This window comes from Notothenia rossii, assembly GCF_949606895.1.
Source record: "Notothenia rossii genome assembly, chromosome: 10".
Lineage (NCBI taxonomy): Eukaryota > Metazoa > Chordata > Actinopteri > Perciformes > Nototheniidae > Notothenia > Notothenia rossii.
This window is the reverse complement of record NC_136908.1, coordinates 21,229,984-21,257,121: the sequence shown is the minus strand read 5'-3', so window position 1 is coordinate 21,257,121 and position 27,138 is coordinate 21,229,984. Positions and strand designations below refer to the sequence as shown.

The 27,138-nt window shown below is 40.2% G+C and overlaps 1 protein-coding gene across 6 annotated transcripts in view; it reads right to left on the bottom strand.

The window, feature by feature from the left end:
• Nucleotides 1–27,138, bottom strand: part of LOC307022690 (uncharacterized protein) — a 47,198-nt gene that overhangs the window by 10,492 nt on the left and 9,568 nt on the right. For 3 of the 6 annotated variants that reach the window (XM_079655550.1, XM_079655551.1, XM_079655553.1), the window contains 10 exons: nucleotides 18,116–18,325; nucleotides 15,489–15,557; nucleotides 15,229–15,249; nucleotides 12,934–13,097; nucleotides 11,901–12,009; nucleotides 10,589–10,693; nucleotides 5,972–6,091; nucleotides 5,176–5,288; nucleotides 4,196–4,332; nucleotides 3,045–3,283 (listed from right to left, as the gene is read on the bottom strand). In XM_079655550.1, coding sequence (XP_079511676.1) covers nucleotides 3,045–3,283; nucleotides 4,196–4,332; nucleotides 5,176–5,288; nucleotides 5,972–6,091; nucleotides 10,589–10,693; nucleotides 11,901–12,009; nucleotides 12,934–13,097; nucleotides 15,229–15,249; nucleotides 15,489–15,557; nucleotides 18,116–18,325 — 1,287 coding nt within the window. The remainder of the gene's footprint in view (nucleotides 1–3,044; nucleotides 3,284–4,195; nucleotides 4,333–5,175; nucleotides 5,289–5,971; nucleotides 6,092–10,588; nucleotides 10,694–11,900; nucleotides 12,010–12,933; nucleotides 13,098–15,228; nucleotides 15,250–15,488; nucleotides 15,558–18,115; nucleotides 18,326–27,138) is intronic. The other 3 variants (XM_079655554.1, XM_079655552.1, XM_079655555.1) reach the window with 3 other exon arrangements.

The following is a 27,138-nucleotide window of genomic DNA, read 5'->3' as shown; positions in this document are numbered from 1 at the left end:
GCTGGGATTATCTTTCCATCAGCCTACTGAATAGCAATATTAACACCACGGGAGGCCATGACACCCAGATCCTTCACATCATGGCATGGGGTACAGCCTAGCCTTCCATTGTGAGCATACATCCATTCATTTTTCTGTTTGAACTGTTCATATTGTTCTTCTTTCCATATAGAAGGGTATGCAGTAGGGCTAGCATCACCTATGGTGGCTTCTGAGGGACCTGCTGCCACTTCTTCTGGCTGAGTCTCCTCTTCCTCCCTCTGGGCCTCAACTGTTATAAATTAGAATAAAGATGTATAACTAAATTCAGCAGACAGTCAAAAATGTACAAGTCTCTGTCTTTCTTTGAATTTTCAGAATATTGGTTACATAAATTAAAATACTAATAAAATAAAATGTATGCCACAATGTGCAGATTAAAATAGAAGATATCAAAGCAAAATATTTAATGTTAAAATAGTATGCTGTGTACATGTTGTGTTCTGAGTAAAATAGCCATTGACTATATAAAGCAGGGGTGCCCAATCTTTTTTTAACCAAGACGGCGGCGATCGTTGACGGGGGGGGGTTATTAACTATAGTTATTTGACCACAATATTTGAACACAATTACAGTTTATTTTATTTTCAACTATATTCTTCTTCTTCTTCTTCATATTACTACTACTACTATTATTATTATTATTATTATTGTTATTGTATATGTAATATTTTTCACTCCCTTCTCTTTTTCAAGTGAGGTTGCTTAACATTCAACTGGGACCCTTATGCACCCCCGTAGAACCGGGACTGGAGGTGGCCAAACTACGGCCCGCGGGCCACATGCGCCCCGTTGATGTGTTTAATGTGGCCCGTCCAATATTGGTATAAATGAGCCAGGGTTCCCGCGCTGATCTTAAAAAGCCTTAAAGTCTAAAATACAACGATCCAATTTTTATTTATGTTATCCCCCACTGTCCACACGCCGCGCGCGCCGCGAAAAGTCCCTTCCTCCCTGGTCGTCGCAGCTGCGCGTGGACGTCACCCCGCGCGCGGGAGAATGAGATTAAAACAACCCTCAGCCCGACATGAATCAAGACGGAACCAAACAATGCCCCCCGGCCCGGCTGTCACATTGATACATCATTGTGGCCCCTGAACCAAAAAGTTTGGCCACCCCTGTTGTAGGACATTAACTGAATATTGTTGTTCTACTTTTAGACATCTCGAGATCGACTGGGGATCGACTGGTTGGGCACCCCATATAGAGATACAGTTTGCTAGTTAGCTAACTTATTATATTCATCATGGCCATGTTCATGTCCATTCTCTGGGCTAAATAAGCATCATCACCTGTGTCATCTGTGGGCGTTGTTTTTCAAATTTTAAGCACATTCTGAGTTTCTTCATCTCTCTCCTTTCTCTTAAACATCTAAAGAGTCGTCGTTTGCATTTTTGCTTTAATTACCACGTAGCCTAATTTTCTAGCTGTCATTCAGTCACTCCATTCTTTTCTCCTCCCGCTATTCTGATCAAGTGGGAAAAAGCTAATATGTGACCCGCTCTATCGAAATCAGTCGGAAGTCGCAACGGCTCATTTCAAAATAAACGTGGATTTGCGTAAAAAAAATTGTTTTTCGGGGTTCGGGTGTTTTGTTTAATAAACAAAGTCTTGGCTTTCAGAATATGAAACTTGTTTCGGCAAATTCAGATGATAAATACAACTTAGAAGCTTGTAACGGCATAATTACAAGCGAAGAACGGAGTAACTTGAGGTCACAGCAGGCATAACAGCAGCCGGTGTTTCTCGTTAGTGTTTTCCCCGGGACACAAACACAATACGCACAAACGCAAAAATACACACACACACACACACACACACACACACACACACACACACACACACACGACCAGACCAGTAATCCAAACCAAAATATCTGCCCTTCGTAGTATAAATTCCACGGGTGGAGCTATCAATTCTTCCCGGTCCTCCGGACCGCCTGGAAATCTCTTACCGGTACTAAGGACCGGGTAGGACCGGCACACTTTCAACACTGGTTTTCACTATAAGTACAACATATTTTTTGGACGGACACTATCATTTACCGTTTTTTTTACCATGTTCAATTTGAATTTTCTTTAAAATAAAAAACATCTATATTGATTCTGACTTTTCTACATCCAAATCACAGGTTTATCATTACTTTGAGAAAAAAGATTATTAATTTAACCCTTTTAGAAGGGAAGATATGGTCATTTGTTCTGGGAATGTCATTTTCGAGCCTGAAACCTGAAAAACGGGCTTGGGGCTTAAGAGGTAAACACAATAGGGAGGAAGAACCATTCGGTTTACCAAGAGAAAAGTTTGAAATTATCTATGTTTCATGTAGCTGAACAGTTTTCAATGTTTCCAAAGAGAAACCGTGCGGAGTATTTACTTTAAAAAGACAAAATGTTTTATCTGTCTGCTGCTGGTTGGTGGTTTGACAGTTTCAACATCACTCTAGTTATAGAACGGTCAGTAAAGGTGACTTGAAGTTGTATTTTTTAATGTACACTAAATATTAGGTTTGTGTTTTGTAATGATCAATATAATTTGCAATATCCCATGAAGCTTTATGTACCTAGCAGAGGTTGCGCTAGACTTTTTCACTGCCCGTCATTTTGACGGACAGGATCGAAAATCTTTTTTCATGCGTAACGTCATATGTCATTCATATATTTCACTACTATTGTGAACCTAAGATTTTGATAAACCCATTTCAAGCCAAGAAATGCAGCAAAAAGCTAAATTATCTCTTTACACATTGCTGGGTGCCTCATTTTAGAACTCACATTTTAAGCACATTATGATATAAGAGACATGGGATACTTATGTATGCAGATAGCTTTAAAAGATTACATTACAATTATAAATCAAGATAATGCCCTTAGACCTCAGAGGTTCAGTAAGAACCTGGCACACACACTCTGCAGTAATCACAGCTTTTATTAAACGTGAATGTCGGCCAAAAAGTCTGGGTCACCTTGAGTCTTGGCTATCGTCTCTATGGTAACCACACTCACTCTTTTTCTCCTCTGGAGTGTCGGGCTTCTGGGGTTGCTGGCTTGTTTCCACGGCCACTGCAGTGACCGTCTGGGACACCCTGGCAGGCGTCTGGGCCCGTTTAGGCCGGGTCTTGGTGCCAGGAGGAGGGGTCTTCTTGCCCGTCTGGGTCTTAGAAGGTGCTGCTGGCACCATGGGGGACAGGGGGCGACTTTTGGGGGCGACGGGTGATGGAGGTCTGTTTCTGGGCTTCGGGGTGCTGATGAGAACACAGGAGATGGAGGTAAAACATCAGAGAAATCCTAACCGTGAAGGAAAAGGTAACTAAGTTCCAGTGCACTGCAGAAAGCTCATAACTAGGTCATGTGGAATATATGAGTGTCTCCATCTGAAACATGATGCTGTGGCTGCAGGGGAGAGGAACCTGATACGAGGGGAGGCAGGGAGCCATCTTTCTTCCCTCTGTGTGCATCCGTCAGGAAAACCAATTTCTGTCCGATACAATCTGTCGTGCTGTTAATAGACCGGCCCTCTGCTGCTGACTGAATGATGTCCAGCTTTAAGGAGTTACATCATAGCAACTTGGAGTTTCATTGACAGAGTTGGAAGCAAACACAAATGCTACACAAGAGCTAGCTTTATGTCATGAGGCTAAAAAGCTAATTGTCTACTCTAGGGTTGCATTATGGAACGACCTGACCCTGTATAATCTACAAAGCCAAACAATGGTCATTTCTAAAACAAAAGGCAGCTTTCTTGGAATGTGTTACGCCAAAGGGAGGATGTTAGAACCCTAGTAGTGGAGATGCAAGGCAGACTTGTTGGTGCACGTTGTATTTTGCTATATGAAATCATTGTTCCCATGTATACTGTATTTCAACCCAGGTCAAATATTGTAATACTTTAATCCCTCTTATCTCATCGCTATCCAATAGCAGCATTTATAAAAGATAAATGGCACACAAATAGATGACATCTCTCTTTCACTGTATGCATCTGAACCATATTAACGAGAAAGCATGATCCAAATATTTACGACATGTTGTGCTATAACCACTTTCCACAAGAGCCGCCGAAGTCAATACAAACAGCTTCTTAACGTTGCTTTAAATAAGTCCTCAATATATGAATTCAACATAAAAGGGTTTGGCACAAATCATTGGTGTGATACCTGCTGGTTGGCCTGGACCTCTGGGTGGTAGGCGATGGTGTCTGTCTCTTCTTCGGCACTTTGTCTTTTGTGAGAGAGTTCTTCTCCTTTTCATTTTCCCTCTCCTTGTCTTTCTTCTCTTTCTTCTTTTTGTCCAACTTGAAGACAGACGTAACAGAAATAAGTAACTGTTTAAAATGTATTTTGAAAACCGTATATTCTAGAGAAAGGAGGTTTAGTAAACTGTCCGTATCACCAAATGAAATGTTATGGAAGCTCTCACATTGTGAATATAACAAATGAGATTATAAAACAAGCAAAAACAGACCTCAAACTAGGGTTTATTTATGTTGCCCATTTTGGGAATTTAGGATTATTTCAAATGATTGTTCTAACACAGCGGTAAAACACTATATTTATTACATAGTATTGTCTGAAATTGGCAAACACAGAGCAGCACAATCATTACTTGGAGTTTTGTTTCTTTCTACATTATGAATGTAAGTCCAGTATTGACTCTAGCTCTGTGTTGGCCCTCAATAACTCCTGAGAGAAATATGTGCCTAATAAGCTGCTAAAGGCTCCATTATGTTCACCAAATGGTCTTAAACTGAGTCTGTCTGCTGGGTTGTTAGAGCTTTTTCAATGAAAACAGCCATGTGAGTAAAACAATTAATAAAGTTGCATAAAACCAAGACATTGAGCTTAAAGGTCCACAAATGCCATCATTCTCTGTGAATTTGTCAGCACACATTTCAAATTACATTCAGAGGAGAAAATGTTGATATAAAGGCTTCACGTTCCTAAGTTTCTATATTATACTATACATACACTTATTTTTAGTGATGATGTCCAATGTCTGTTTGTGAAGCATGAAAGATGATGAATAACACCACAAAATAAACTGTTAAATGAAAATCACTACAATAAAAAGCCACTGCAGAAACTGGGATTATATTTACAGGAGGTCTGTTCATAAGAGAATTCCTATGTGGGCGTACCGGTGTGGAGTTTCGCCGGCGTTGGCGCAGGGTGATGTCCGGCGTGCTGGCGGAGGAGAGCCTCCAGCGCTCTGCGTTCTGGTGCGGGCTGTGATGGGAGGCGTTGAGCGAGGCTGAGCGGGAGCAGTGAGGAGAGTCTGAGTAACATGTGAACATGCAGAGAGCGCCCCCACGGACACACTAACACATTCACTTCAGAGTGATGATACAAAGCCTCACAACTTGGAAACACACATTAAATCTAATGGACGGATGAAGTAATGATATCTTTAGAGGGTGTGACTTATTTTACAGTTTTCTTATGGAGTTTTATTGATTTCACTTCAAAGTTAAATCATCATTTTGTATCCATTAGTGCCGGTTTTAGTTTATTCTTCAACAAACCAAAGACACCATTTTCCCTTAGGCATCAACTCAATTGATTTATCATCTATAAATACAAAAATGCTAAATATTTGCTTGTTCCAAGTAAGTAAGTATTGTCATCAATTCAACAAACCAATAAATGACAGATTAACTGATCATAAATTGGTGCCTTATTTTCAGTCAAATCAAATATGACCACAGGGTTTACCTATAAAAGGATGAATACATTGATAATAATAATTGCAAAGACAAATATGCCAGTTATTTGCTGGTTCCAGCTTTCTAAATATGAATGCAATGGTTTCTTTGTTTTCTGTTAGTGAACATAACATCTATATTATTCCTCCCTCCCTGCACACTACAGTGATGTGCCGAGAAAGGAGAATGGTTCAAATTGGGTACAAACATTGAGAAGGCGTTTAACACTCACGAGAGTCACTGTTGTTGAGGAGGGTGGCGGCGCTGCGGCTGCGGGCCAGGAAGGACAGCGTCGGCGTCATGAGCCGCTCCACGATCCGGCTCTCCCATGGGCTCAGACGCAGGCTGCGGGCTGACACAAGAGGGCGCCGTCAGAGTCGGGTTACTGACGGAGCTACACACAGGTACTCACCACCAATACACCATCATATCTGCTGCACACGGGACCATGCTCACTCTGCAGTAGGTGTACCTCTCCTCTCTAATGACACAGCAGCACACCCTCTCTTCGCACGCACGCACGCACGCACGCACGCACGCACGCACGCACGCACGCACGCACGCACGCACGCACGCACACACACACACACACACACACACACACACACACACACACACACACACACACACACACACACACACACACACACACACACACAAATCACAGTCTGATGCAGAGTGGAGTTTGACGCTACATTCATGAGCTGCTGGAAACTAATTCCAACTCACATGAAGTGATTCAAAGTAAGAAGATGATATTGGAAAGTCTTATAAAATGGTAAAAGCTTATAACGTTATACTAAAGGAAAAACAGTTTGGATATGGGAACGGCAGATCAACATACACGTGATTTAATCCCACTACATGTTCCCATATCTCCACAAGTATCTTGGTGAGAGCTGTTATCAGAACATTTTAAATAACCGATAACTGAAACTCCAGTCTGCCAATCATGGACTCCCACAAACAGAGAAATCATACAGGATGAATGACTGAACTCAACCACACAGAACAATACATTAGGACACACACAAGAGCAAAACCCAGAGTTAATGTTTTTATATCTTACCACTCAAAAGTCAGGTCAAAAGCTAGCAGGCCTGTTTACATGACCATTATCACATCCAATGCAGTGCAAACTCCCTGTCAGTTTCTGATGAGTTTAGCATTAGCCCCATTCTAGTTTCTTACAGTGTGAATCTATCAGTTATCGAGTGTCATGTGATGTAAACTCAGCATGTACGACGTCCAACAGCAGCAGGATACAATCACATGTATTGTAATGACGAGTGAAAACACACACAAATAAGTCACTCTCTCATGAGTAAAGCAAACTTAATGTCCAAGGATAAAGCTGATTCCAGCAGAATCAAATGAGTCTGGGGAGAAACCATAGGCGGATTTTGCGGGGGGGCAGGGGGGGCATTGCCTGAAATATGTTACAGCATTACTAAGTCTAAAACTGTTCCAATACAAATATTTCGTATATCAATATTTTAATAGATGTAATAAAATGATTGTTACAATACAAATCTGAATAATATCATGTTTTGAGCAGTCACATGTTGTGACGTGTGTGACTTATGAGGTTAAGGACACAAGTTCCCTTGCTTTTTTTTTGCATACAAGTGATTCAGCTACTGTATTACAAGAATTAGCAGTAATGGATATGCAGCGACTTTCAAAGCGTCCAATTTCTGGGACGTTTAAGGCGTCGACTTCTGCACTAAGTAGGACACTGGTTATTAATATTGTAGCGTGTTCAAGTAACCAAGGGATATAGTAGTTATCAAATAAGTATAAGATGTGCACAGTTATGATAAGTTTTACAGTTATGATTTGCACTGTTGTTGGGGGGAGAGACCGCCCCTTCCATATGAGTGTACGGCGGGCATGAGGCGTGCATGATGGGGCGAGTTGTGTTCGTATGTGGAAAAGTCATACTCAGTGCGGTGAACACTGGCTTTATTGCTACTGTATCCGTAGCACCCCACGCAATAGTTGGGACTGTGTACTGACATCAGTAAAAAAGGTTTGCCCCCCCAAGCGCAAATGTCAAACTCCGCCTATGTGAGAAACTGCCTTGGTTTCTCACCAGACAAATACTTGCAAAAGAGAGAGAAAGAGAAGATGAATTTTGCTGAGTCAGAGTTCAGGTTTAGAAAGTCTTTAAACCGAATATCACATAGATGACATTCAAATCTCTTACAGCAACTGAAATAAAGGAATAAACTTTGGAATTATTGTTCTTCAAATCATTTTTAATTTAGGCCTGCAGACAGTGCAGGAAAGAAGTACATTTGATATGTTTTAATTTAATTTTTGCTGTTGTATTTCCATTTAGGCCATTTTTACCTCATCTACTTTATTTTAAACATTTAGCACTAGGCAGAGACTCTATGAAGTAACTTTTTTCGTGTCTGTTCTGTACAGCTCCATCACAACAGACAACACTGTGAGCGCACAGGAGACAAAAACATAGAGATGAACAAAGAATGCTCCATCTAAACGTGAACGCTAATGTATTATGACAGACAGTCCGGTTTTCCTGTCTCTCATGACAAAAACTGACAACATGCTTTGCAAAGATGTATTTTTAGGAGAAGTTCACCATGTCTAGCGATCCGCTTCTTCTCTGTTATACACATAAACATGATAATAGTGCAATCACAAAAGCAGTGCTGCCAGGACACAAGTTTTGTTTTTTATACGTTTTATATATACAGTCTATGGTTTTACATGACATGTATATTCACTTCTCATATATTTAAAAACAAATTAAGTGTGTTAATCCATCACATAATGATAATGGTGATTGACTACTGATAAATGTATCGCAATATTTGCTCTCCTGCTAATACAAACACGTCATACTGCTGCAGCTTCACAATAAAAGCTTCTAACTGGTTGACTTGTATAGTAAAGTAATCAAAGGAAATGTTATGTGTTTGCCAATAAGCTGTTTGCTTTCTTGCACGGTGCAGCACACAATCAGATCACGACTGCTCACAGAATGATTAAAAAAGCCAATTATTGCCTGACTTCTTGATTCAAACGACAAAAGTTTGTTATGCCAACCCAGGTACTATCGCACTTGATGAGTAAACAGGAAGGGATCTTAAGGATTGCCAATTTAAAAAGCACTCCTCATCATACACCGTCTTTCTTATGCAACAATCACCCCTGCTGTACGTTGGACGGATTATTACACAACATGTTTTTATGACTAACAGATAACCCAACTACCTCCCGTTGCTAGGCAACAGTGGTTTCCCCTCCTCCTCATCTTTTCCTTTTCTCCAATGCGGTAAGAGGAGGCTGAGCTGCTGTCTGGTGATCGACGAGGTAGATTGATGCCTAGATCTATAAACATAACCCCCCCACCAGCACAAGCACCACACTATTACTGGCTCACTGAGCATCTCCAAAGGCCAGGAACACGAGCTCTGACATCCAATATGATTCTGCTCCGAAACTGTTCCCGCAGTATCCGAGCATCTGTATTATTAGTGATAACAAAGCATGAAATCTGAATCTGTATTGTGGCGACGAGAGCCGGGAGCAGAGCTGCTGATTGCACTGTGGGTGATAAGATCAATAATGACACAATGTTATGAGGCGTGACCAATCTGAGATGAAGACATTGCTGCCTATGTTCATGTGGAAACTCAGGAGTCTGATGAAATGAGTTTGATACAACAAGTTCATCTTAAATGTTTGTCATATTACAGCATCGAGTTGCTGACACCAAAACAAAAATTAAATCAGCTCATAACATATATGTCATGTTGATTTGACATTGTGTTCACTTTAAAGGATTTTAATTCAACAACAAAGTAAAATGTTTAGCCACACTTAAGCAGCATGGCTGTATGGAAAGTGATGTAGGTTTGTTTGTCCACTACTTTGGTCCTGACTGAAATATCTCAACAACTATGGGATTGATTGTCAGGACATTTTGTATAAACATTCATTGTCACCAGAGGATGATCCTACTGATTGTGGTGATCAAGCGTGAAGTTTATATTCATGGTTAAGTGTGAAATCTGCATGTGAAAAATATTGATATATAATATATCTGCTCAAATATTTTAGGGGTTTTCCTAATGCTGACAAAATAGACAACCAACACGCAAACAAACCTCAAAATATAACCTCTTTGGCAAAGGTAATAAAACACATCACTAAGTGTCCCTTTACAGTGACTGGTGTTCAGCAAAAGTTACATATTCGATAATGTTAGCATGCTAACATGATAAACTACTTGTTTTTGTCTTGGAGCCAGCAACATGTTTCTGTAAATAACTAACCAAATGTTCAATGGAATGAGGCTATACATCTAGAAAAAAGAACACAAAAATTATAATATAATACATGTGCATTTAGTTGCGCTTCTTGCATTTGCAACAGTCACACTATAATACCCACCACCAATACCACCACCACACCAAACCACCAACATTAAACTGGAGGGGACAACCAATAAAGAATGTGTCGAGACAAGATGTGAACTTATAAACTTTCCAAAAAGACTTTCCATCAAGAAATGTGTCTCAGTGATGTCGAGGTGAAAGGGAGGTTGATCAAAAATGCAGAGGAAACTCAAAACCAATGACAACCACCGACTGAAATCAAAAAATCACGATGCAAACGAGACCTGACAACAGGAGGGAGTAATGACCAGTCACCAAGCACAGGCAGGCAGGCAGGCCACCAGAGACCACAGTTATAATCATAAAAGAAGAAAACCAAAAACCAGACAGGGTGAGAGGAGGTGGGGAAGGTGAAGGGGGGATGATTAGGGAGGGAAGAGGAAGCCTGGTGGACATTGACGTCGGGTCGTCCTTACTTCTGTTGGGGGAGTTCCAGAGCGTGGCAGAGGACTTGGACAGCCTGTTGTTAATGACAGGGTCCACCTGTCTCGGCAAGTTGACCGTGGAGGCCGAGCATCTGCCTGCACCGGAGAGAACGCAACAGACAACAACTGTTCACAAGACGGGCGGAGTGCAGGCGAACCCAGCCGAGGGCTGCCGACTCCCCTCGCTGTGGATCAGGAGGAGATCAGGGACCATTCTGAGGCTCTCATTAACATTAAGGAGGAGATTATTCTGAATTCAGACGTGGGGGGAGGAAATTGGAAGGAAATTTGAGGAAAGCATGGGGAAGGGTGTGGTATAGTTTAAAACACATTTAGAGAAGGCATGGGAGTCATGTCACCATTATCCTGGCCAAAAGAAATGGGATTTACAACATTATACTAATCATACTTAAAATTAAAATGTTTAATTAGAAACTCTTAAAATGGCACTGAAACATACTGAAAGCACTTTACCTCCAAATCTGTTGACATATCTGAATCACAGATAGGATAAATATTTTTTTAGAGAACAAACTTTTAAATGAAAATCAAGAAACCTTAAATAATGATAAAAAAACGTTCCATCTGCATAAATTAAGGATAACACTAAAATACATTCCTCTTTCCTTTAAATTAAGCTGTATTCTTTTATTTCTCTACCATGATAGTGAGCTACACAGGTTTTCAAAGTCACTCATGTGAGGATATTAACGATTATACTCATAAAGAAAATTCTTTGCAAACAATTATATGTTTATTATCAGTGTCTTTTTATCCCAATCCTTTATCGTCCCATCCCCATTATAGATCCACTGTTTTTTCTGCTACAAAAAATCAGCATAAAATATCACACACACATGCTTCTCACACACATTCACTATCTTTCACACTTTAAATTAGAGAAACCTGTCTGTCTTGACCTCGGTGTCACAGCTCCAAAACAGGCGTCTCGTCACATGTTTGAAAAGGGGAATAAGCTCACAGCTCTCTGAGAAAACACTGTTCACACTGCTATTCTAATGAATTCAAGGCAGTTTCCTTGTTCCATTGACATTCGCTGAGGAATTACAAGGGTTGAAATTACTGAGTGGGGTCATCTGCCTCTGGTCCCCGCCCTCATGACAGCGAGCCCTTCCGAAGTTATTTCCTTACATTGCATCAGTGGGACCAGTGAGTCACAGTCTATGCAGCGGTGCTCAACAGGAAGGCCTGAGTTAAAGTGAGGATGTGATATACTTCCGTGATATATATTTCTGTAATTGTGTTTTAGTGTCTGTGTGATTATGGTTGATTTAAAACTCACTTTCTCTGCGGGAAGTATGGTTGAGTCCTCCCGCCCAGGACCATCTCTGCTGGCGGATCTCGGTCCACGTCTTCTTTGTCGACCTCTTGATAGCGGACTCATATCTCTCCTGGAGGGACCAGAAAGTTAAAAACGATAGTTGAACGCACAGTATTGTATAATAGTCATTTTCTGCTACAATATGTAATTTTCTAACCCTAATCAAAACAATAACGAAAGAGAAAGTTAGAGTACCATTTTGAAATAGCGAAGGAATTAGCTAGGTTAGCTTGGATGTTTTAGCCCAAGATGCAGTACATCATTTTACTTCTTAATATTTCTGTTCTAAAAAAATAAATCATACTAAATGATCAATAACAAGCAATATAAACTTTTGTATGTGTATTTTCAAAGTTTGTCCAGAACTAGGCTAGCTGTTTCAACCCTCCACTAGTCTTCATGCTAAGCTAGGCTAATGGCCTGCTAGCTGTGACTCCAGATATGAGAGGGGTAGCCTACTGATTTTCCTAACTTAATTCTTAGCAAGAAAATTAATAATTAGAAGGGAAAATAACCGTTTGGTAGAAAATACTCACGACTCATAATAAGCATGTGTAACTTGTGAAGAGGACTCACAAGATGATATTGTTGCCTTAGAAAACGGTTTGCTGCCAAAACATTACAGCTGATATTCAGGACTGGACCAAATCCCTGATACACAGCCAACTACCAGCTTAAATAAATACTGGCATACATTTGACTTTTCCACCCTGACTTCAGTTAACACAAGATATTTAAGAGGCAGGAAACACTTCTCTCTCTGGCTACGAAATAAATATGTCTGTGTTATCAGCATGAGAAATACATTAGTGAGCAAGCTGCCGGGAAATTGACAGTTAGATATGTTCGATAGTAGCTCAGTGTTAATAATTATAAACAAGCTTTAACAAGCTTTAAACATAGCATTAATTGGAAAGCCAAGACTTTATTCAGTATCATTATTCAATCCATGTTTCAATGGTTTTGACCCTCATGAATTACTGTATTGTCTCACCTTGTTCTTTTCTAGTTTCTGTCTCTGTTTCTCCTCCAGCAGTGTTCGGCGTTTCTCGGTCTTCAGCCTCTGCTCCTCCAGTTTTCTCCTGCGATCCTCCAGCTGACTCTCCCTCAGACGTCGGGCTTTATCCTCTTTCTGCAGCCATTGGGCCTTCTTTGTGGCTGCAGGGTGACCACAGAGAGAGAGGTTAACATTTAAACAGAAATTCAGAATAAATGGAGAAAAAATATATAAGTTGGAAAAAAGGTTGATGACATCCCATTTGAGATATTTTCTTTTAATGTTGTGGTTATCTGAAAAGTGATTTGTAAGCAAAACCCATGCTATTTATTTATGTAATGTCAACCACTTAATCTTCAAAATTCATAATTATAATAATAATACAACATGTTTTCTATATGGCACGGTTCTGATATGATGTTTGGAAAGGCCTTTGTGGCTCTTTAAAGCATGCTCATAATGATGCAAGTTACCATCCTGATGTTTACATAGTGATATTAACTGTTAATCATTTTAGATTGGTGTGTTTAGCATGCGGACAATAAGCAAAAAATACAAATAATTTGTAATTTGTGTTACAGCCTCAGCCTCAGTGTTAACATACATTTCATGGCAATCTATCCAGTCTTTGTCAAGAAATGTCATTTATATCCACAAAATGATGGGGGCACTGGATGAACATTTGGGAGAGTTATTTCACGAGATAAATGAAAATGTTGGTACTACAGAAGATTCAGTGAAGTGATAAGCTCATTATATCTATCTTCTGGAGACCCTGGTTATCAGAACCAAATTTCACAACAAGAATATTTTTAATGACTGTCTAGAGTATGTGAAGTATAGTAATACTCAGTGGAAATAAGTGATTTAAAGGAACTTCTCCATCAGAGTTTCAATGAACTCTTGAATCTTGAACTGAATGGGTGAAGCAGATGGAAGCTGCTGTGTTCATTACACTATAATCCTGATAACAGTAAATAAGCAGAAGTTTCCCGCTGTGTGTTACAGCTCCCTCCGGCAGACGCCTGCTACTCTTTGTTCATACGCTGCTGTGGCTCATTGCTTTGAGGAACAATTCAACAGCAATCAATCCTCTTGGATTAAACTTCATGCATATACTCTAACCTTTTTATATAACATATGTCAGGCAGTGTGGAGAGTATGATGATGATGAAGGTTGGTTACATGCTGGATACAACAAAAGCAATAGCATGGCATGATCCAATGTTACCTCATATTGCTGGGAGTTAGACTGCATTAGTACTGCAAGGATGTAGCAGTGTGGTTAAGCAAAGACCTTTTTTGTATCAAGTTCAGTATTCTTTAGCTCGTCTTCATTAATGAGGCACACAAGTCTGAGCCTCATTCGCAATGAGAAAGCTTTCTTCATCCTCCATGAATCCAATTCCTGAAAACATCCTATTATGTCTGTGTTCCGTGCAGCAGGATGAAAAATGTGTCTGTTTAATGGCTTTTCATTTTCCCCTTTTGCAGAGAAAGCAAAAATATTTGAGTTGCTGTTACATAACAAAACCCCAATCCTTTATTGTTTCTTGGATACATGTAAATAAAACATGTTTTGCTACCTACATGCAATTATATGCATCCTGGGCTGAAGAAATTGCATGCTCCACATTAAAACGGCTTAACGTTTCACCATGTAATTACAGACAGAAGCAGACTGCAGCAATCTAAACGGACGCTGAGTAAACTTCAGATATTATCGATAAAAAGACGGCCGAACTCCCTTTCTTCTGTGCTGCAGCATGACCACATTATTGATGCTAATGAAGGTAGTAATTAAATATAATCTCTGTGAAAGGCCTGCTAGTAGTTTATGGTAATGACTGCTCATTTATCAGACCTTGTCTCTGTGGGGCGCTTCTGCGGGTAAACGCCCCACAAGCTAAGCTCTGATTGGCTGCCTACATCCACAGGGAGAAGCCTTGTGTTATAAAAGTAGATATAGACTTTCAGTTTTTTAGACTGGAAAAATCTTTTTATAGGAGGGAAAAGTTTCATTCTGCAGCCATAAAGTAAAACCATGATTTAAGGTGTGGGACACGCATGCTGCGCAGAAATGCAGAAGAACATAAAGTCAAACTTAAACAAAACATCAGCGGAAACATTAACGTAGACAATGAACTGCTGAGGGTTCAAAAATGACGCGCAATGACAGAAAGGTAAAAACATATTTGAATCATGGAGGGCTGAAGAAATGACATGACTGTGATTATTCCCAAATAGCATAACGGCACAAATGCTTCATTGGGTTTTAGTGAAGCCCCTTACCTTGCAGCTGAGTTTGCTGTTCTGAAAGCCATTCAAGGAGAAACAATAAGAGACGACAATACTTGTCAGTCACACAAGAGCACAGTGACAGAGGAAAGAGAAATGTTAATACTAGATAAGGAACAGAAGGTGTGCATGCAACAAGTTGGTAATTAAAATGTCCAGCTTCATGCATCACAAACTGAGTCTCTTAAGTAATCAAATTTGTTCAAAGAAACATATTTAAACGTATTTAATATAACAGTTTTAGTATTTCTTACCAATATATCTGGCTCTTTCCTCTCTCCGCTCCTTGGCAAGTTTCTGTCGTTGCTCTGAGCTCATCGAATCTGCAGGGAAAAATAAAGCTCTCACTTGAAACGTACATCTTTAACCTCCAAAAACTAATTATATGGTGGTCGCTTAGGGGCAGAAAAAGATGAACATTTAAGTAACAAACTCTAAAACATTTGCTTTTCAACACATCAAGCAGTTACTGAGCAAGATTTTGTTGTTATTTGAAGTCATGTTTGTCCCCCATATGAATGTACGAGATATTCATTTTCTGAGTTGTTTAGCTCCAGGTTTGGTCTCCACCACCTCCTGATGGAAATATCTGTTTCTTTAGCTGCTTAATGCTCCACTTTAAGCACCAGCTAGTCGCTAACTGTGTCTGCCTGCTGTCTGCTGCTGAGCAGGTCGATCAAAGACAATAAAGGGCTCAGCTGAACTAAGGAGAACTACTTCAGAAATCTAGAAAGAGCTTGGGGTATCTGATTAGGATTTGTTTGATACGCCTGCCTCGAGAGGTTTTCATGGAACTACTCTAACTCAGAGACGACCCAAGGCAAAGGCAGAACACGCTGAGGGGGATTACACATCCCATCTGTCCCGGGAATGCCTTGGGATCCCTCAGGAGTAACGGGAGAAGATGAACACCTGGGATACAGACATGTGGTGGCACAGCATTGCTATCTAAAACATTTCAACAGAAAGGCATCACTTGTGAGACTGTCCTGTTACTTTACATCAGTCGACAATATGTTTTTAGTGAAACAATAGAAGCGACCCAGTTCAAAAGCAGCTGAAGCAGATTGTTTGAGGTAACAGTGACACTGTTTCTGGCTTTTTATATGTGTGATTTTTTAAAGCTGTGAGCATCATGAGCGCCACCCCCAAGATTAATTGTTTTTCGTTGAATGTTGCTGATTAAAAACAAGTCTTTATCATGTTGCTTTTCGCGATATATAAAACCTATATCTGCAGGTTTCATTCATTGATTGAGTTAATCAGGTCAAAGCAGTTCCGTCTCCTCATACACTCAATGTTAAAACTCTTATGCAGGTCCACTGTAACTGGGAATATCCTCTTGTCTTTCTGCTGCAGTGATAATCAGCATGTATCAGATACACTCTACGACGCAGCGGTGGAACATGAGGATTTGTGCGTCTCTATCTTCTAGAAACTGGCTGTGAAAAAACCACGGCTGAAACCAGGACCCCCGGGGTGAACGTCTCCTTTTGTGGTTCTCCTTCACGCTATGTAATATGTATGCTGCGTATGTATTCTTAACCAATCACGGCGCCCTGCAGCACTTCAGCAGTGTCTCCATGGCAACCTGAATTTCCTCCCCACCTTTCGGAGAGTTTTTTCGGCTGCGCACTTCAGTCTGGCTGACATGCAGACGCTATGAAGTGCAGAGAATAAATAAACCTCATCAGTCTGGAGGTCTTGTACTTGACACGTCACTCAATGCTTCAGTCTCCCGTCCCCCCCATAGCACAGGACGATTTGGCTCGAGCCACTACCATCTGTCTGGTGAGAATGACTCAATGTACATCGAAATTTCCATGAAGACAAAGAGTGAAAAAATAGCCACAGTTTCATACATTTAGGGGGTTTGAAACTTTTTTCCCTGATAACGACGGAGGCGGTGTCGTGTTTTATGTGGAGCAATTAAGCCATTTCAAAGAAGCAGGTCTTTAATAAATGAGATGAGGAAGCCAACAGCCCGATGGGGTCACATGGCCAGCAGCTGTAGGAGAAAATGCTGACTCCACATTCTACACCTCAGCAGCAATTAAACAACTTACCAAGTAGAACAAAAACAGAACTAGCTTGTAACAGAAGCAGCTATTTTTGCTGCTGCCAGTTTCAACACTTGTAATCGTAGCTTTTGTGATTGCAACCATAAGATAAACTAAGGACCACTGTGACCTTGCATTGTGTCTGGTTGACAGCCATTCAAGTGTGCACCATTGTCCCCCTGTTGCATCACTCTAACTTAATTACCTCATTATCTCTAGGAGCCAGCATCCTATCTGATCACTGCACTCATCTGCCTACAAATGAAGCACAAAAGCACCAGCAATTGTAGCAGTCCCTTTCATATTTTTGCTTATAAAAGGAAAAAAATGACAAACTCCAACTGAAAGCAGCAACGTGTAGTATTTGAAAATGTTCTTCTTTTTTCCTTGTACTTGACCGGCCAGCACAAAGGGAGCTGACCTTAACCCCACTCAACACCTGTGGGATTCACTGGCAGGAGAAAGGCCTTATCACTATCAAATCAGCAGCTGACATCACTCATGCTTTGCTGGCTGAATGGGATACAATACTCAAAAACCTTAGAATGAAGAGTGTAGTAAGGTTGCATTCATATCATAAGGATGTGCTAATTTCCAAAACCATGTTTAACAAAATATTCCGCTTCAATTCGTATTTCTTGTAAGCCTTTCAAAAATAACATTTTTACTGCTTCTACTTGATGCACAAGAAAGGGGGCATGCATCGGTTTTAACAGGGCAGAGATTTAACATATTGCTGTCTTTGACTTTGCAAGCTTACCCAGGACTGATGTTATGTGTTTGTAGCTCATATTTATCAGCAAAAACCACCATATGTCTACCTTTCTTGGGCTGAGGGCTGCTGCCCGGGGTGGAGGGCCTCACATCTGTCTTGCAGGAGGCATCTGTGTTAGTGGGGGTCTCTGTGATGGGGCTGGAGTCTGTTTTAGGAGAGAGGTCTGTGACGGCGGAGTCATCTGAAGTCAGGACGTCCTTCCCCAGAGACTTGTCCCCATTCTGGATGGACTGAGACTCCGTCTGCAGAGGAAGAGCTGGAGGAAGAAAAGACACAGATTGATTAAGACGAGTTACCATAGATGCTTTATTAAATGATCTGTCATGTCAACATTAAAACACCATGATAATGCATAGTTTCTTTTGTGCTGTCACAGCTTTCTGTCTGATATGTGACGTCTGGTTGCATCTAGTGTGTTTTCCATTGCTAGTGACTGTCTGTCTACATCCATGACACACCTTCACTATAAGCTTGGAAATATTTGTGCGACTTCAATAACGCAACACTTCGCCTAATTAGAAATCATTAACATCTCCTTCACATGCAATTCACACACATCAGTCGATGTGCAGCACTGCACTTCCCCCTCCGTCCCTGAAGGTTTTAGAGCTGAAATAAAGGGCCTCATATTAGCAGCTGTAAACACACCGCAGTAGGTGAGACAGAAGCTTGGGAGGAAATCTCCGTTGTCTTTGAAGGAGTGGAGCCAACTCAACAGATTCTCTGAATTAAAAAGGCGGGATATTTTATTATTCACATTGGTTTTTCCTATGGGGCAGAAGAAAAACACTAGAGTTTGTTGTGTTTATTTCAGCTTCCCTAAAAAGATGAATGCTTACACAGTTGTTATCACAGGGATAATGAATGATAATTGGTTGAATTATCCCCACAGAGCCACCGAAACTGGAGTCTAAATCCCCTGACTTCACTGTGGGGCAACAAAAACGTTCACGATAAAAAAGTGTTTAAAGTCATTATTTATGTGAAGATTATACCTTTTTTTGGTTTCTGCTTCTAAAATAAGCAGCTTTTCACTGTTTTAAATTATTTTTTGGTTAATGTTCAGGTTGTGGACTGTTGATGGGACGCAAAAATCATTTTGAAAATGTACGCTAAAAGACCATGTTTATGTTTAAAATGTGAGAGATTTGGGCTGCAGGTTGTGTTTAGAACAGGCAGCCCATTTGAGGTGCCCACTGCCAAGTACGCGGGTTCCTATCTGGTTCGCCAAACATTCGGGCAATATTCTCCCCTCTGTCCCACCCGTTCACCACCATATCTATCAATCACAGCACTCTCTGGCTCAAAAAATACAACATTTTTACAAATAAAAAAAGGGAGAGATTTAACACAACTGTAATTGAAGTTTGTCCTCGAGCTTTTACCATGTTTGGTAAACTGACTTGAACATTTCATTTAAAATCTAAAGTTTGGCATTGAATCTACTAATTAATCCATAACAACAATAATCTTTACTTGCATTCAATCATGTTTTGTACAGAATGAAGGCCTCCTTATGAAGACTTCCTCCACACAGATCCGGTCACGAGGCCAGACTTCCTGACCTCTGACCCTTACAGAGGACGACAGAGAGGCAGAAAAAAGCCACAGAACACATCCTGTTTTAATCCCTTCTCAGACTCTGTTTTCACACTCCGGCTGACACCGTCACTGACTAGGCTATTGCTTGTTCGACTCCCCCCCCCCTTCCTTTACCCTCTCTGGCTGTCACACTGACAAAGATGGTGACAAACAGAGCAATGACGCATGGAGGGGGTACGGAGCAGGAAGAAGAAGAAGAAGAAGAAGAAGAAGGGACAATTTGTGCACTTCTGAAAGGACATGTGGAGAGTGAGAAGAGAGGTTTATAGAGAAAGGGGAGCTGCGGGACAATGAGAGAGTGGACAAATGGTGCAGCACAATGACGGAGGAGGAAAAGGGAAGGATTTGAAAAGACGAATAAAGGAGGAGAGATAAAGACAGTAACAGCTAGTCCCAGAGCTGGAGAAATAATGAGACAGAAGTTCAGAGACAGTGAGGTAAGAAGGTGAGAGGCTGCAGGCTCCAGGCCAGATCTCCTCTGCAGCCAACAAGGGGCAGATGGAGCGTGAAGCTCTCCACAGGCCCGTCCAAACGTTCACCCAACCAGATGAATCACAGATTAACACTGGGCTCCTCTCCAGACGCCCCCACTGTACTTCAGCACGGAGCTTAATGCACAGCCTGAACTCCAGAATACTAATGGAGGAATGATAGGGAGTGAAACAGAGTGTGTTTACATCAGAGAGTAAGAAAGAAATATGCTTCTACCTGATGTTAAAGAAGGGATTAGGATTTGGTTAAAAGAGGATTGCAGTGCTCCTCCTCGCCTAAGAAGATTACAGTGTGGTAGACTTGTGTATTTCATCAGTTTAGCAGCCTTACATGGCTGTAAGAGAGACTGAGTCCACATTAGGAATGATTAGCAACTAAGACCACTTTCATTCCTAGAATTCAAAATATTCTAGGGAGGAAAAAGAGAATATAGCCTAAAGACAGGCAGATCAGGACATGACATGTTTTCCAACTGCAGTATTTTTGCATTACTTATAAATGCTTTAAATTGGTCACTCTCTTTTTCCTTTTTTTGTTTCACCGTTTGCATAATGTTTTAAGGACTGTGTTTTTTACAATGTTTTGACAATCTGTATTTGTTGATTAAGATGAGTCATGGTACTTTTTTAAGGGTAACATTTGACTTTAATGCTGTATAGTCTGAACAAAATAAGACTTAGCCCCCAATATAGGGCCAGTTTATTTAACACCAATTTGTAAAGGTTAGGCTTTTGGAAACCAAGTGATGTGTTGTGATGACAATCTGTGCAGTGAACCCGACAGAGGAGCAGATGTCACATGACTAGTTTTCTTCAGTATTAAAATAATCTAGTGATAGTTGTCTGTAATTTCATGAGTCAATTTCATGATGACAAATTGGGACTGCTAATAGCTAATTCGGCATACTTTATATAGTGCCAATTTGCATGATGTAGCTAATTATTGGCAAAAACAGGGCTCAAGTGGCATCAGCATAGCTCACTGAACACATTGCCATGTGTTCAGTGATAACATTATACTTCCTGTGTATGTCCCCTGAAGCCTTATAGGAAATGTATTTCCAAAATGATTACAGACAAATAGGACTAGGATAATGTCTGTGTCAAATGTTCACGATTACTTCCAAAACTAACAACTAACCTACTTAAAAATTATAATATGTGAATATATCTCAATTAAATTATGTTCACTTAATTATAAAACATGTTTTCATCGACGTCCCTAAAACAACGATGATAAACCATACAGCTTTTCAGAACAACAGGGTCAGCGTCAAGTCATCTTATCGCACATGATCAGCCATTCATGTGACAAACTCCATTTAACACAGACACACACATTCAGCATGATGTTCACCCCCCTCCTACAGAGCTCCTGGTCCCCTCCACAGCCATCTCAGGTTTCTGTGCCACTGTGACAAACTCTGGGTTTATAAATAGCGATAAGCACCCTACTGAGAATGTCGGCCATAAAAGGGGCTGGCTCCTGTCGAGGCACCTTGGGGCAGCGCAGTGACCACAAACTGCAGCATGTGGTTTGCCAGATTCACAGCAGGCGGAGCAGGACAACTTCATTTGGTTTGTGTGTGGCACACATTTTGGCTGCTATAATCCAAATCCATCTGGCACAGAAAAGACTGTTATAATCAATAACAGGATCAAATAGAGGAGTGCGTCCAAAGGAGAGTTAACAACCTGCCAAACCGGATGCCAATGCAGACATAAATTGACCAATGATGGTTAGGAAAAATCTGTAGACTGTTAGATATTATATGTGTTACTCTTAGACAATTGAGGAAATACTGTAGACTAAGGATGCTTATACTTCTGATTCGCTTTGTGGCAATGTTTTTATTACTGTTTGTTTGTTTGTGTCAGCAAGATTATGGAAAGACTAGCGGTCTGCGTTCTTTGAGTGCACTTTTGTTTATTTATTTTTTTGCTTTCATGTTTTTTATTTCTGATCATTGTTTTCTACTTTTACATACAACCAACATCTGTACCACCTGTGTACCACATCTGTACCACCTGTGCGCAGGACCCTCTCAAAAATAAATGGCAGTGCATCACAAATAGAACTAGATGAGCAATTGGAGAGCAAACATTAAAGTGATTATCTGCTATCTGTTGCTCCTTGGACCATTCTACACCTGTCAACCAAGTTGCTTGAAAATCGGGCCAGTTGTGTTTCCGTAATCCTTCTGACCAACAGACAAACAAATTGTACAAAAAACATGACCTGTTTTGAGTGTGTGAATGGTCTGAGGATTTTCCAGTATAGGTGCCTTGTAATTGACAACGTGGAGATGGGTCGTGCAGGAAGAAGATGTGCAGAATAAACACGGTAAGTCTGTGGGATGGGTAAACATGACCAAAATATCGCATGATGGACATTTTCGTGGCGTTGGAAATGTAAGTGTGGCAGTAGGCCAACACTCATTTTCTATCTGCACTGCACCGCTTCAACATTTACATTCTTAATCAAACTCATATGCGTTTTTTATGCTTTTGCACACTGTTATAAAGTATTTTAGGTGCACAAAATAAGACTAATTTAGCTCAGAAAACAGCTTATATGGAAAAAGCAGACATTCACCTTTATGATTTAGTCATTAAGGTACATAAAATATCATTTTTCAACGTTCCTGGTTCAATATGAGCATCTTGTTCACCCTCTTTGTCCTTTTTTTTTCAACATTGGGATAAAGACAGAATGTTCTAAAGAAAATTAAAATGACCTTGAAATAGCTTCGATGCTTTTCAGTTATTTTGTCAACTAAACAATATCGATAAAGTTACGCTAAATGAAATGATAACCTTCATTCCCTGTTTTATTCAACTGAATTAGATTGAACTAGGTGAACATGTGAAAATGACAAATTAATATTGTGTTAACAAAGTTGCACAATGCTATACTAAAATGGGATAGATACATTAAATGACATCACATACTACATGCACCTATAGGCACTGGGGCTGCATTTGTATTCTGGAATAATTAGTTTCATGTAGGTATTACAAATGAGATTTTTGACATCTACAAAATATAGTAAGAGTTTATTTATAAAAAGCTATTCATGAGTTGGGTGTTTGAAGGGACGCATCTCTTAAATCAGACTTTGTCGAAAGGCGGAGGGGAGAAGAACCCCGTGTGGTGTGAAGCAGGTCAGCTCTATTGTTTGAAGTTATGTTCATTAGAGAGCCAGTATGGGCATGTTGTGTGTGTGTGGGTGTGTGTGTGTTTCTTTGTGATGAGTGGGACATGTTGGATCTGGGTCAGGACACCCTCAGGAATCCCTGGCATCCACATTCCCCTTGCACGTTGAACACCAAATGTGTGTCTTTATGTGTCTGCATTGTCTGCATGTGCGAAGGACTCAAAGGATTAAAATCCTCCAAACCAAAGAGCTTCAATACTGTATGTGTTGTCAAAGCAACAGGACATTATCTGATAGATGTCACTTCCACAGAATGCACAAAATCAGATTAAGTATCTCCAGGAATTTGTAATATTCCCAACAAAAAAAATCTCATTTAAAACAGGGCTGCTAACATTTGAGTTCAGCTCGGACTGAGATTTTTTTTTGGTGAACCGAAAAAAGAAACATTCATGTGTACAGTGTTACAAACTAGGGTTTCCCATTAATGTACCGGGGCTACAGTGGAATACGCACATACACAGTGTACCCGCGACTCTTACAATGAAGGCACAATAATCAGCTCACAGCATATAAAATGGCATATAGGTGTAAGCAGTATTGAAGTTCAATGCATCAATCTGGTGCATTTTGAGAGCAAAAGGAATTTATGGATACATCTCTCAACACCCATATGAAACAGAACTGTACACTGATTTTCTTTTTCTTTATGGATATTTTACAAATCACTCACCTATTAAACTGTATTCTTGTTTTACTGTCATAGTATTTCATAACTGTTTTTCATTTATTCTCATAAATGGTGAACAAAACGTTTGAGACCCACTGAAATAACTAGACTAAAGTTAACTATCTAAACACTCAAAGAGTCCCTTACCTCACTGTAGTTCTCTCAGTCTGACAGGACAGAGCTCTCCCTCTCCTTGTTTTAGAAACAGCTTCTAATATCCATTAGCGCAGCTAGCTAACCAGATGCTAACAACAACAATGCAAATAGTGAGTGGTAGAAATATACTGTATAATAGCAAAGTTATTTAAGATGATGCCATATTTATTTAAGATTTTACATTATAAATATTCCCCAAAATTATTCAAAAGCATATTCTTCCAAACTCCTTACTGTATGACCAACAGGAGACTATTGATGTGTGTGGTGAGTTTGGTAGTAATAAGCTGTATAATAGTGATTGAATATTATTGTATTCTCTTTTTTCGGAGTTGCACTTTGCAGACGGTCCCTGAGCACTCGTTCTTTCTCCGGCTGCGGATAGAGACCAATTGAATGTGTCCAGCTCGGAGGACGGCGCGTATTGGCTTTTTTTTTTTCTCATGAGTTATTGATCCGTGAAATCAGAATCTCCCAATATCGTTCCAACTTTACTGAACTAAGCCAGAAGACCGTCTCATTTCGTAGACCGCTCGGTTTGCTTTTCCTTCACTTTATTTTTATATACATTTATTTTCGGACGAAAACTTAGCGTGAGGAAAGGCATGTGTGGCGTGAGATATGGGTTAATTGCGTGACTCTCAGGCTCAATGCAGGAAGATAATTGTTATGCTCACTGGACATGTGGCCTTCATGGACTACTTCACCACCTCTTCCTCTGTGCATTTCAAAAATAAAGGAAACAAGAATCAACGCCTTAGGGAAAAGAAGAGGAAGAACATTCCTGGGACACTGGTGTGCTGAGAGAAACAACAGCTCAAATCAAGGCTTCCTTTCGGATGTCTGAATAGGTCTAACCCAGGGGTCGGCAGCCCTCGAGCCGCATGCGGCCCTTTAAGCCCTCTGCTCTGGCTCCCTTGAGTTTAGACAAAAATAAGAAGGAAATAAAATAAAAGTATTTTTAGGGCTATTTATATTTTGTTGCACGGTTGAAAGTGTTTCGTATCTTGTATTTGTAGGTGATACTGTGACACATACATGAAAAACAAAACGGTTTTAATTAGGTCAACTAAAATATGCATCACATCCTGCTACGGTCCCGCGCCAGCGCCTTTTCCTGCGGGTGAATAACCTGACCCCCGGCTCTATGAGCGAACTATGGATAAATCAAAGAAAAGTACCGGAGGAACACAGGATTTAATTATGCGTGGACAGAGTTATATGCTTTCACAGCAAACGATGCTGGTTTACCGGTATGTTTGATATGTAGAGAGAAGTTGTCAAAGGTGCTGCAGCCTTTACGTATCGAGGAACTGTATATATAAACAATACGGGAGAGGAAGACAGCTAACGATCTTCAGTCATAATTCAATGGGGTATGTCATTTATTTCAGAAAACACTTTTTGTTATACTCCATGGAATGCTCTTAACATCCCGATAGCAATGAATATATTAAATGCTTTGACAATAAATACATAAACAAATTAATCTCTGGAAGCCGTAGCACTGTAAAAAGTACGACCAATCATCTGAGCCGGCCCGGCTAAAATAACTGGATGGCCTACCTGCCTGTCAGCCTTCCATCTGTGCACAAACTTATCTCGTGCCCTCATTTGTCATGTGCACGTTCGTGTGTGTTGGAGGAGGGGCTCTGTAAGGAAGTCTGAAGGAAGAGGCAGATTTTTTCCGGTTGTGTATTTTCAAATTCTAGCGCTCTCGAGCTGGTTTCTCCATTCTTACCTACCCCACCGTTAACTCTTTTTAGGGTGCAGCTATATGTTTTATTTATTTCAAAGTGGGCACATTTTAATTATATATTTGTTTCCTTCAAATGTGCAGAGGACTCCCCAAGTGCTGTGTTTAATTTATTTTAAAGTAGGCCTGTGTATTATTTTAAATTGTCCTTATAGGAGTTCTTTGTTTCTTATTAGAGGTTAACAGTTTTATATAATGTAATAAATAGCCTAATAAATGCAAAAAAACTGTAGTTTTTGTCTGATATAACAATAAATACAACTTTATTAGCTATCAAGCTATGAAATATGTTTTGCGGCTCCAGACATTTATTTTTTTGGGAAAAAGGAGCAAAATGGCTCTTTTGGTCAAAAAGGTTGCAGACCCCTGGTCTAACCAATGACTGTATGAATAGAAAAGGAAATACAAATCAAGTAACAGACTGAAATCCCCAGCTCTATCTGATGACAATCAAAAATAAAACAAAAGGTCATCGAGTCCAAATTCAATCATGCATGATATAATAAACAAAATGTCAACTGCATGCAACTGCCTCGGAGCAGGCACAGAAAGGCTTCAGGCCTCACTAAACAAATGTTGTACGAACCTTTGAACCCCTCAGATTCTCCCGATATGCCGTGAGAGGTCCCCAGAATAAACAGCTGTGTTTGCAATGAGTCCCAGGTCGTAACAACAAGAACACAGCCACTAATCACTGTCACAGGAATGTGTGCTGATGGTAATAGAGAAACCTTCATTTTAAGGTTTAAATGACAGAGCACTGTGTGTCGGCTGCTAAGCACAATGTTGCATTTTGTCTTTGGAGTCTGGCTGAACAAAGTACGACCCAATGCGTCCTCCCTGTTGTCCAAAGCTGACTTAAAATTGAAGAATCATTTAGTTCAAATATGGCAGGTTAGCCATATTATAATTTAGAAACATATTAAATTAACTATTATTCCAATAACCCTTGAGTGGCTCAGTGGTTTTAGCCAGCTAGCTTACTAACATAAAAACAAATTAAAAAAGAATGATTAGACATGTAAAACTAAGGCTTAAAGCTAAAGAGGTTGATCATAAAAATATTCTTTGAGACCTCCCAAAAAAAAGCTAAAATAACAGCCAACTCACATGTTGATTTAACTTTGAATCCAAAACTTTAACCACCCTTATTGTATTTAAGGAAACTCACACACA